Source organism: Aphelocoma coerulescens, chromosome 2, assembly GCF_041296385.1.
Source record: "Aphelocoma coerulescens isolate FSJ_1873_10779 chromosome 2, UR_Acoe_1.0, whole genome shotgun sequence".
NCBI classification, from domain to species: Eukaryota; Metazoa; Chordata; class Aves; order Passeriformes; family Corvidae; genus Aphelocoma; species Aphelocoma coerulescens.
In genome coordinates, this window is record NC_091015.1 from 74,741,128 (window position 1) to 74,754,062 (window position 12,935).

Consider the following 12,935-nt stretch of genomic DNA (forward strand, 5'->3'; position numbering starts at 1 on the left):
ATGCCATTTTATCACTGAGATCCACCCAAGGCTGTATTGACACTACCTGTTTTCACCTCACCAGTTGAAAATAATAATAAATATTAAATAATAATAAAAAATGAGCAAAAGGAAAATAATTCCTCATCATATCAAATTATTAAGAGCTGGGGTTGTTCAGCCTGGAGAAGAGAAGGCTCTGGAGAGACCTCACTATGGTTTTAAGGGGGCTTATAAAAAGGAGAGAGAGGGATTTTTTTTTAATGGGCAGATAATGTCAGGACAAGGGGCAATGGATTTAAAATGAAAGAGTGCAGGTTTAGATTGGATGTTAGGAAGAAATTCTTTACTCAGTGGTTGGTGAGGAACTGGCCCAGGTTGGCCAGACAGATTGTGAATGCCTCATCCCTAGAAGTGTTCAAGGCCAGGCTGGATGAGGCTCTGAGCAACCCAGCCTAGTGAGTGGCACCCCCGACATGGCAGGGAGGTTGGAACTATATGATCTTTAAGGTCTCTTTCAGTCCAAACCATTGTATGATTAAGTTAGTTGACAATGCAGCCCTCCTTTTGGCAAAGCATAATGGAAATTGGCTTTCTGACGTAGTAATCAAAGAAACAAAATTATCTACAATTCTACCTATCGTTGAAATATGCCAAACCTCCCCTTTTTTTCCTCTTCCACTGAAATGTAAATTCTATTTCTTGTATAGAAAATATTGTCTGTCCTGAAGACTTGATGCTTATTAACTTACTAGATAATAAGTTTATTCCCAGTCATCTGCAAAATAAATGCGTACACAAGATATTATCCACTGTAGTTTGACTCCCAGTCATAATAATACTTAATCCAGCAAATGTTTTGCTGCCTTGGCAAAGGCAGCTAATACATTTTCAATTACACCTCATGCTCAATTTGTGTTGCCAATTCAGAAAGAAGTCACATCTAGAGTGTCAGCAGGAGACAAGCAATTGCTTTGGTGTACTACCCCAGGTATCCTGGGTATGTATTCATAGATAGGACAAGTTCTCAAAGGATTCCTGTAAGTTTGATAACTTGGCCAAACAGAATCAGATGTGCAACCCTGCACCATCCACCCCTGGGCTACAGAAATGTACAATTGAAAGCTCACACATACATTTCAGGGTTGGTAATATCTGCCCAGATGTATAAAGATTCAATTATTTACTGGGGAGGGCTGAAACCAGTGAAAGACCAAGAGTGAACTTTCCTTAAATTATGCTATTTAAAAGGATTTTAAAACAAAACCACTATTTTTTTAAAGGCTTGATTTTAAGGCCATACCTATTTCAAGGAAAGCAAAAAAGAAGCAAAAGTAGAAGATACAAATAGCAAGATACAGTCCTAGAAATTTTTAAAACGTGTCTCAAGAGTTAAACAGATGCAAACTTGAAAACATAAAAAGCAAAATCAAAAGCAAGGTAGCCAAGGACACTTTAAAATCTTTTTTCCTTCTCCATCTGTCTCATCCTATTACACTAAAATGGAGGACTTCAGGAGTTAAACTTATTTTCCTTTCACTCAAGGTTTGAGCAGAAGTGTCCAAGTCTCAAATCTTTCTGTTCCCTAGAGAATGGTTATCATATATAAGAGTCTTGGTCAATTCTTGCCACAGACAACACAGGACATCCAAAGTTGCAAGGCTCTCCTTCCATAGCCTGGATGGTAAAGAAGCTAGTAAAACACAGTATTAACCAGAAATCTATCAGGATATTTTCAGCTTACAGCAAAATAATGAGGAAAACCCCTGAAATCTGAACATAAACCTGAAATTTTAATTCCATTTTAGCTTTACTACAAAGAATTAAGCAATTCTTTCCCAGCTGTTTTCTGGTATGACAAAGTAAGAGTTGTCTGTGCTACCAGGTTTAAATATTGCAGTTTTGGACCACAGAAACGTTAAAGTAATCGAACTCCATGTGGCTGGAATGAATTTCTACCACAATGTCATCTTACTCTTGCTCAGAAGAAACATACAGGATTATGTGCTCAAAATTGCAGCTCAACTTCGAGAGCAGCTACATCATTGAATGTATGAGCTTTGTCAACCACGAGCTGTAAAGACCTCCACTGCATATTACCCACGCATCTGGAAGGCAAGACGAAGAGTAGGAAAAAGGAGTTTTGTTTTGACAGCCATCAGAACACAGCATGATAAAGAGAATCCCTAGACTGGAAGAAAAAAAAAAATCAGTTTGACATACTATTTGTTAAAGTGAGTAGATTTTAAAAAGTGGAGAACAAAGAGATGGAGTCAACAGACTGCTCCAAATATTGTGGGCTCTTAGAAGAGGGAAAAATTAAAGTTTGGATATAGACATATTTAAGCTCCTGATAAAAGGACTGGAAAACTGCAATTTCAACAGCAGCATCTTATATGCATGAATAGGGATGACAAAAAAAATCTGCATATCAAATGTGACCCAATGACTTAACTTTGATGGCAAAAGCAAGAAAAAACACCTCTTTATTTCACAGGTCACCTTCTCAAGGAACATTTTGATAAAGCTCTTAAAACTTATCAGGCCTTGTTTGGGAGAGATCTCTGATTCAAAAGGCTGAAAACGTATTTTGTTGTAGTATAAATAGAAGTGCTGAAATGGTCATATGACCTTGTTTCCCTGAGCTTGAATGAAACTAATCCTGTTAAAGCTTAGAAATATGCATGACTCAGTAGCCAAAGCCATGTGCATATTTGCCCTTGCAAATTTTCTGCCACCTTTCATTGTCCAAAAGCGCTGTGTTGCTGATCTCTAAACAGCCTCTAGTGCTTTAGTTTTCTTTCCAGAAATGAAATCAAAACATTGCATCCTAAACTTTTAATAGAAAGGGACTTTTATAAACAATTTAAAAATCTATCATGTATACAGTTCCCATTTGGATAAATTAGAACTGAACTTCTATTTCTGAAGTAAACTCAACAGCATATGTAATAACATATGCATTGTGCAATTCTACTACTTTTAAAACTTTTTTTTCCCCCCTACTCTCTCACTGCTGATTACCTACCTCATTATCTGCTCCACTCTTCCATCTTCTAATGAGATTAACAGTATTCTGTAACTATTTACTACGCAATCCTGGCTGCTCTGGAGCTAAAGGAATGTTAACTCAAAAAGGAAAAAAAATAAATTAAAAAATGGTACCATGTGCCTAGAAGAATGATGGAATGATTTGAAATCTCTGTTCATAAATGCACCAGGTTTCAAGTATCAGGAGCAAATAACCACGTCTGTGCTATCTAATTTCCAGTTTCTCAGCTGTAAAAGGAAAATGATACACACCCTTTCTAAACCATGCAAGAGCACAACCCATCAAACACTAAAATCAAAACCACACAAAAATATCAACTAAAATTAACTCTACTATTGCAAGAAATTGCCAAGATTCAGAACAGAACACTTTTCTTTTTTCACATGTTTATGAGTCTCAGCCAAGACAGGACAGCACAGAGCATAAGACAGTTCTAACAAGCAGTTCTCCAAAGACTGAAATTGGTGCATGCTAGGAACAAACTTGCAGGCTACTCCATATGGCATACCAATGTTTCCATTCATAAATCCATCATCTTTTACAGCAAAGACCTCTGAATGATAAAGTACTAAAAAAAGATAAGGAACTGGGCAACATTTGCGATGTTCTGTCCTGGTTCACACTCACACTTCAGGTACACAAATGCCAGTGTCAACAAAGACACCACACACTCATTCCCTGCCTTCTTCAGGGAGAGATGTTTAACACAAAGAAGCAGGAAAGCTTATAACCTTCACTTTCTCAGCATCACAGATTATTAAGTAATAATTAATTTCAATTACTCTGTAATAGAAAACCCTTGTGGTTGAAAGAAGAGAGACTGGAAAGGTTTGTCCTGCCCCTGCACACTGTGGGTGCAGCAAACAACAAAAGGAGAATGTCTGGCCCTGTAAAAATAAGTCTTAAAGCAAAAGGAAGACTAGTAAAATCTAGTCCTTACAATGAAATAGAGTACAACCTGCAATACCAACATGAAAATGGCAGGAACAAATACTAAAACATTGACAAATACAAAAATAATTCATAATTTCTTAAAGTAGTATTACATTCTTATTTCATGCTCCTTAAAGGTAGTTTTACAAGCAAGAGAGTTAGTGGATTCTCAAAACTATCCAATGCTGCAAACAGGCATATAGACATTCCTTGTTAGGGCCCCTTCTGGATGACACCTGGTGTCTTCAAAGAATATATTTAAAAGGTCAATGAATTACTACTTTGTACCTTGGCACACACAGTGAGAAGTTGTAAATGAAAGCAGAAACAATTCTGCTTCTTGGTTGTGTGAAGGCAGATTTTGTTTCAGTATTAAAATAAGTAAATACTAGGTATATACAAGGGCCCTAGCAATGTTTTTAAGGTTACACACATTTGAAGATTTCACAAATTTACAGACTACACCTGTGTATGTATTTGTATTTACACATCCACAAAACTCCAGGGAAGTAAAGTTTTTAAAACAGAGCTGAGAGGTCTGTGAAGCTACCCAGAGGCCTTGTGAGTCACAGCTGCACTCTCAGGGTCAGCGCCAACATATAATTCACATTTTTTTCTGTATTCATTGTGCAACTGATGGGATGCACCACCGAATTCAAGTTTCTAGTGCTGTGCTATTTTGAACCTCAGACTAGGCTTGTATCTTAATTCCAGTAAAACTTACTTTCTATCCTGAGCAAGGCATAAGAACTCAGCACTGGTGAACATGAGAGTTGCATTTGGATACTGAAAAAAGTGCATATAACTCTTTTAACCCTTCTAGCAAACATATTAAAGGAATTTTTTTGTGGTACTTTAACTCCTGCATATTCAGATAGAATGATCTTGTATCTTTATGAAAGATATTTTTATGCAAGACATTTACCATCCTTATATCCTGGAAGCTATTACTTTTTAGCATATGGTATTCAAATTCACAAATAACAAGTTACTATTAAAAAAAATGGCATTTCGGGTTTTTCCATTGAAACAGATTTTAATGTACAATGATTTCAAGTGCAAATGCATTAAAAGATGCAAGTGTATATGAAGGTATTTTAAACAGTTGTTCTTTCCTAGACCCTGAGCTGGGTATTTCATGAACAGAATGTTGATGAGGACATTTCACTCTGGACAGTTATGCAAAGATAAATTAGTTGAGGCTGTAGTCTATACTTGCAATATTAAAATGTAAAGAACCATCTACTCAACTACTTAACATGTTTCAGTTGGAAACAACTTTTCCTGGTTTTTTTGCTTTTTAGATTAGTGTTAGGCTATCAACTTAGGACACACTGCCTGCCCTTGCTGCTGCCTTTTCCTTCCTCTGTGACAGGATTCCTACAGACATGCCCTGAGTTATCTCAGTGTGCTTCATCAACCAGAACTAAAGCCAACCAAGTGACAGATCATTTTTGCCAAAATCTAGTGAGCCCCGGAAGCAGCTCAAAACAGGAAACTCAAATAGGAGCCCCAAGTTAGATTGGGCAAAGCTGCCCTAGAACCAAAACATCTGCCATTATGTAATGAATCCTTCACAACAAGGAATCTCCTACTCTCCCTACTTCCAGGCAGCTGATTAAAGATATGGCAAATATTAATGTAAGGTGCAAAAGGCCAGAAAAAGACCGAATGAAGCCAATATAATGAATATCTCTACTTCACAATCCAGGTTGACAACAAAAATTCCAAGATCTGAGAGGGAACAACTTAGTAAGTCAGAAATCCAAGAACATTTCCTCCAAGCATGTATTTTCAATCAATTGTGCACCTGGATTTTTAGTAGTTTAATCCCAGTTTCCCGGGAAATGTCAGGCAAAACAGTGAAAGTTGTTGCCAAAATCAAAACACGGAATCTGTTGTTTATTTTAAACCTTCTTCTTGTCATCTTCTAGAAAGAAATTAGACTTGCTTGACAAGACCATTCTTGAAATTTTCTTAGCTATTACTCTCCTCTCTTCTGTCAGGTACAAGCTTATCACCAGTTCACTGTACAAAACCCACACAAATTAGGCTGACAGATGTTTAATATCCATTTTCCAAGATTCATCCCTCTAGGCTTATCCAGCCTTCTCCTGGCTACCAAGACAAGTCTTTTATAACCAGCATTGGAAATCTGTATCCATTACAGAACCAGTTGCTTAGTTTAGTATAAATTTCAAGGTCAACACACAGCTAGCACATTCCTCTTCCATCAAAATAATTGCCTCTGTAAAATACTTACTGTCAAATAATGTTAAAGTCTCTATTAAAATAACAAGAGGCCAAAAGAGAAATTACTTTGGAAACCACTCTCCTGGCTTCCAGAAACTCATTTAAAACACCTAATCAATACAAACAAAAAACCAGGATTCACTGTTCTCACAAGCACCAGATACTACAAAGCAGCTGCCTTGCTGTGGATCAGAAGGAGCCTGGCATTATCTTTCATTTTATATTGAGTTGCTCTATGCTGAAAGCTGTCAAATCAATCAACAAAAGGGCTGGTTTTGCAAGTTACAGAAAAAGTGACATTTTACATAATCTGTGTTGCTTATCTGTTACTGTAACTGTTATTTTCCTTTTGTAGCATCACATAAAGATGAGATAGTAATGAACTGCAAAGGCAAAGGAATGCAGCTGATAGAAATTTCCATCCCTCCTTTCAATTTCAAGAGACAATTGATTGACATAAGTCAATGCACCTGACTTCATTCTCATAAACACTAGTCACAAACCCACGTTCTATCCAAAGGAAAAGACAATAGCAATTCTCAAGCTGATCAAACATTAACATCAGAAGGTAGAGTAAGCCCCAGTTTAGGATTTACTGAAAATGGGATTGTGTTCCACCTATGTACCACAGACAAAGCAATAATACATGACAGAGTTTCCAGCCATTACATCATATATTGGACAAATATTTGTATATATCATCGAGTATGTCCAACAAGTTGAGCTGCAAAAATTAAATTTGTCTGATAGCATAATACTGTGAAAATTCCCTAGAAACAGCTAGACAAAAATCTAACATGTAACAGCCTACAACATGTGCCAAAATTATATCCATGCCAGAAAAGACATCAACCAGTTGAAGACAAAGCCCTAAACTTCAAAAATTGAACACCAAGGGAAAGGCTTGAATTAGACAAGGGAATCTCTGAAACCTAAATAAGACAACAAAATAACTGTGTTCTCCCTACACTTAGGACTCTCCCAAAGAAAACAGTAGCAAGAACAGGTAAAATGAAAAATAAACAGCCTGCTGGGTCAACATAAAATTAACATTGTCAAATGCAGAAGGACAACAGTTCCTTCTCAGTTTCACACAAAACACAAATGACTGTAACCCTTACAAATGTTTAGGTAGAAAATAAAAATAGAATTTACCTTTGAATGTCTCCAGTTCCTTCCTGTTGGAGAAGAGCAGAATTAAAAAAAAAATAATTAGAAATACTACAACTAGAACTACAGGATTTATTTTACATGCTTTAAGACTCACTAAAAGACAAAAATCAAAGAATCTGATTGTCACCATATGTAAGGGTAATATTACCATGTGTTTATCTAAAGCAAACAAAATCAACCAGTTTAGAAATTAGGCCACCACTTCTTTATAAACATGCACAATTACACAAATACTGCACATTTATATCTAACTACATAATTTCCAGATACACGTCTCCAAAAATAACCAAGACTTCTTAAGGCTTTAGTTACTAAAGCATCCTTTGCTTAGCAGAGCTTTACCAATTTACGGCACAGTAAATAACAATTAGTGTCCCATTTTCATCAGTGCCATTCAAAAACATTTTGGCAACACTGTTGGACAATATCACTCACTCGGTTAAAACAGAGACAGGCAAAGAGACATACAGTGACATTCCTCAGAGGAGAGGATTTTCAGGTATGGAGTATGACAGATAACCCATAGTACTCTTGTACCAGAAAGCTAAGCAATTAAGTAAAAGATAGTAATACCTTTTTTGCCTTCATACCATGCCACCCTCCACTTTTAAAAGTTATGCAATTGGGACTGCAGAGGCTATAAAATGAAGGGAAATATTCTCTGTGTTTTAAAGAAACTGCAAAATGCTCCAATTGTCATTACTACAAGATAGTAATTCATCATGAATTTAAAGGCTAAAGAAGAATCAACTAAGCAATAGCTTAGATAAGGCAGAATGCTGGCCTTACAAAACACTCATTTACATCAAACTTTTTCAGTCTGTGCCTCACAGAATGCCTAGTTAAATTCTGAATTTTGAAGAAAAAGTGACTGTAAGAAAAATAAAGACTGAATTAACAGTTGTCCAGATAAATTATTCTATTCACTATCCACAGACTAAAGCACCCTTCAGTCACCTACCAGAGACACTGTTTCACAGTACTTTGCTATACCACAACAACTCCTTCTATCCCTTAACAGATGATACAATTCAGCACTTATTCTTGCATCAAGATCAGACAAAACTCTCTCAAAGATGAAAGAATTTATTTTCTAAGCAGGACAAAGTATTCTAAAACAAGCAAGAGAATGCATTTACCTCCACATTTTCAGAGAACATCCCACTTTTGTAACCAAATGTTAAATACAGGTTTTTGAAAGAATGGGTGCTTTACCAGGAAATAAGTTAGAGTGTGATTCACAGTGAAGAATTCTATTAGTTGCAACTTCCTGTAAGAATCTATTTCCTTTCCTGCTTCTCCTTCATCCCTTTCCCAAGCTAGTTTCTCCCTTTCATACCAGAGAAAAAAAGCTACTTTACAATACTTGTGATTTGCAGGTTCATACCCTAAAAAATTTTTCCTACCCTGCATACTCTAAGCACAGTTAAAAGATTCTTAAACACTCTCAGAAGTTGCCCTCATTTTTTAATAATGGCACAGTAGTTGAGGCAACAATCACAGGAAATGCTTGTTTTCCACGGACTGAAACAAAACCATACTGGAGGAAACATCTTGTGAAAGTAAGAAGCAAAAAACGACGTTACTTGCACCTAAAATCAGGAGATTTTATGACACTTGTCCACAAAAGGAAAGATGAAACAATTACTGCCATTGTGTTGAAATAGGTTAGTAAACAAGATCATAATACAGTAACCACGTGACAATCACTGATTTTGTCTAAACCCCCAGAATTTTCCTTTTCAAAATCCATCAATATTTTTAGGGTTGAGATGCACTAAGATGCTGTCCCTATAACCATATACATATATATAATTGCCATTCATTAAGCAAGTTGGAAACTAATATTTGACGAAAACTTTTTTCCAACACATACCTCTAAAAATTAGAAGTATTTATGATTATCATACAGTAAAAATAGATTCAAAATTTAAGGATCTGTACTTCCTAGTATCCTCATACCAATTCAGACTCAAAGACTGAGGATTTTTATTTTACATAGCATGAATTAATCACATCTTGTGGTTTCTCAAAAGACTTTCAATAACACTTCCATTTAGAATTATACACTAAAGTACATGCTTATTGAAACCATGTTCAGCATCAGCAGCATAGAAGATTTAAAAATTAATTTATTAAGTCAAATTATACAAATAAAAACTTGGAAGTTTTAAACTTTTAATCCTAAATCTCATTTATCGGCAGGTTTGGTAAGAACATGACACTAAACTGAAAAGTGGGAAGGAAACTGACTTGTAATGATATTGGAAAAACAGATGGCTTAAGAAGTCAGTACATTTTCTAGTTGGGTAATTAAGACCTTGTATACAGATGTACAGAAAAAAATGTATAACAGTATCACATTTCTCCCCTTTATAAGTAAATAAATATTTTTGTATTTATTGATAAACTGTCAGAAAGAAGATACCTCCTATGTCTTCTCTAAGAGTCTAGAGACAAAAAGTCATCTGCAGAATACACTGAACTCACGTTAAGAATTGAACTACATATTCGGAACACAGACAATATAAAGAAACAGCAATTTGTGAGAGTAATTAAAATGAAAAAGAATAAACTGAAAACAGTTTTGGAAAAGTGGCCTTCAAAGCAAGGTTAAAAGACAAGCAGGAGGAAACATACAAGGCAATTGAAAACACTCCACAGGGAAGTGCTCCTGGATTTTAAAGAGTTTTCATCCAAAAGAACATTCATGAACTGCACAGATGGATGAGATAACCCTTTCCACTACTGTTAGAAGAAAAATACTCACCTACCTTGCCTCTGGCCTTGCTACACATGAAAGCTCTTGAAGCCCAGTGTGGGCTGCTCAGCATCTGTCCAGGATACAAGGAACTCCCATGCTGAGTCTGACCACTAATCAATACAACTACCTGGCATCTGACTATGTGCTCTTCAGCTACTAAATTCCAGGTTACTGACAACAAACCTGGCTAGTTACTCCTGGAAGAATACATTTTACCTTTTTACAGTTAACAGTAAGCTTTCAGAAGAAAGGACTGAATTAAGAGGCACATTACAATATAAATAGCTCTTTTCAGTGAAAGATGAAGTTCAGCATCTCTGAGCAAGAAAAAAAGGCTAAAATAACAGGCTACACTCTAATATAACCAGGCTATAAAGGCATGGAGACACTTCAAAAGTAATCTCATTCTGCATGCAGAGCAGTTTACGAATCCCAGCTTCTTTCCTGAGAGGCAAGAGGCTGTACAGGATCACCGAAGTGATATCCATGAAAACTATCTGGCCACACATATAGGCAATAATGTTAATCCCTGCCTTTCCAGTTGCTGGTTTTCATAAAATAGATTGGGGGGGAGGGGAAGGGGGGGGGAGGGACTTAATTGGTCTGTAAAATTCTATACCAGTCAAACACAGTTACCAGTTTTTAAGTTACTTGGAATGTTCTAATGATGACACTGTGGTCTCAACTTCTTCATTTACAGAAAAGTTGAGATTCAGGGTTTGTGGTGAGAAGATATAATTATGGAGACAACAGGTGAAACAAACGACCTACACTATATGACTTGTCCCACAGAGTAACTGACATGACCAGTTAGAATTACAATCTACTTAGAAGGCAGATACAAATTCCCAAGGACTTTCCCATTCCCCTCAGGCTTTTCATTGCATTGTTGGATTAACCCTGCTTTAGTCACTGAGCAGATGAGATGGACACTAGGAAGACTGCACTGGTAGCACTGACAAACAAAAATAAACCCAGGAAGAATAATATGAGAGGACCAGGAGGCAAAACTGTCCTGCTTTAAGTTACTGATATCAAATGGAATTTGATTTGTTTAGCAACAGTAAGAAAAAAAATCTCAGGTTCTACAGTATCTTGCAAAGGGCTGTAACACTACGATCAATTTCCTAAGTGTAACTAAACATCATGGAATTTAGTTAAATACCTAGGAGACTACAGAAACACCACATTCTTTACAAAGATGCCAGCAGCCAGAACTGACCATTTCTTATTTTATCCTCAAGAAAAGAATAGGCAGATAAGAAAGCAACAAAGTCATAAACAAATGTCAGGAACAATTTTATAACACTAGCTCTAAAAGTAACAGTCAGTAAATTCCAACTACTAGACTCATATATAAACAAAAGACAGTATCAAGACAGCATATGAATGGTAAAAATTGAGGATTATATTTAAAAGATTTTACAATAATATGTGTTAATAAATGCTGGGTTATAAATACTATTTACAAAAAAATACATTTGAAGAAAGTATAGGTGCTTATCAGCAAATTAATCTAAAAATATTTATGGCACCTCACCTAACAAGATCCAACCCAAAAAGTAAGAAATGCTGCATTTCCTCTGCTATGTCTGGTACAGTTAAGTTTTCAAAATTATAAATTAAAAAAAAAAGAATCCTTCCATAGCCTGACTCAAGCTTTAGTAAGCTAGAAAGCCACCAGATCTCTCCTCTGGGACTTTCCTCTGGATGTCATCAGAAGTAAAAGCCAAAAAACTGAGAACTCAAAACCTATGTCCCTAGGACGGGGCACAGAAATAATTCAAGTACTTTTTTTTTGTACTTAGGATTAGCACTTTTGTCAATCCTGACACAAAACTGTTTTCCCCATCCCTGAGATCAGTTGAGCACCCCTTTGAGATACTTAGGCCAACTACTACTTTGAAATACACTTGAGGCTGAAGCAATGAAAAGCCTTTAAGTACTGAAAAATCTGTAAAAACTATTACTAAACTACTGTTAGAATTGAGCAGCAGGCCAGGGTTTCTATTCTTTTTAAGAAACACTGAAGACAGGTCAGGATTCTTCATCATGAAAAGTGACATTTTATCCACTAAAAGAGAAGAACAGAGAACTAAGGCATTTAAATAATATTGCAATGGAGATTTTTTTGGTTCCATACTCATGCAGATACAGAAGTAGCTGAAGTCTGTTTTCCAGAAAAACTTCTACATTAACTTCAGTCCAGAAGATGGAACAGCGAATTTTTTTAACAGAAACGACATTAACTGGCAATCAAGTTAATAAATACAACTAAAAACAAATACTACCCTAATATATTCAGCAGCTTCAGGATACAGTGAAAGCATTACTCTTAAGATGTTTCAAAAAATGAAACAAATATTTATCTTCATTAAGAACACTAGGAGTCATCTTCCAGGCACTATCATTCAAAAGGACAGTAAAAATGAGGGAGATGGCAATTAAAACTGTAAGAAAATGGTAGAAGTGAAATCATTAAAACAAGTGTTGCCCTCTGCTAAGAGACTGACACAGACCATTTACCACTGGAACCATTCCAAAATGGAATGTTAAATGTGGAATAAATGCTTAGCTCCTTCTAAAAGCTGATGCCTTCAGATGTAAGATTTTGCACAGGACAGTTTTTATGCTTTTGCTTTCATCCTGTTGTTATCCAAAAAAAGGGACAGTTTTTAAATTTCTTTTTTTTTAAACTTTTATCTTAGTATGCAATGTCATTGGATCACTAAAACCTACATGTATCAACACAGTTTGTTTTTATCATACAACGAAAATTTT

At 36.0% G+C, this 12,935-nt stretch overlaps 1 protein-coding gene across 2 annotated transcripts in view; it reads right to left on the reverse strand.

The window, feature by feature from the left end:
- The window catches only part of DTNBP1 (dystrobrevin binding protein 1), a 65,877-nt gene that overhangs the window by 30,710 nt on the left and 22,232 nt on the right, over nucleotides 1–12,935 (reverse strand). For both annotated transcript variants that reach the window (XR_011149127.1, XM_069008037.1), the window contains exon 7: nucleotides 7,373–7,395. Coding sequence is in view for 1 of the 2 variants with exons in the window: in XM_069008037.1 (XP_068864138.1) it covers nucleotides 7,373–7,395 (23 nt within the window). In the remaining variant the exon portion in view is untranslated. The remainder of the gene's footprint in view (nucleotides 1–7,372; nucleotides 7,396–12,935) is intronic.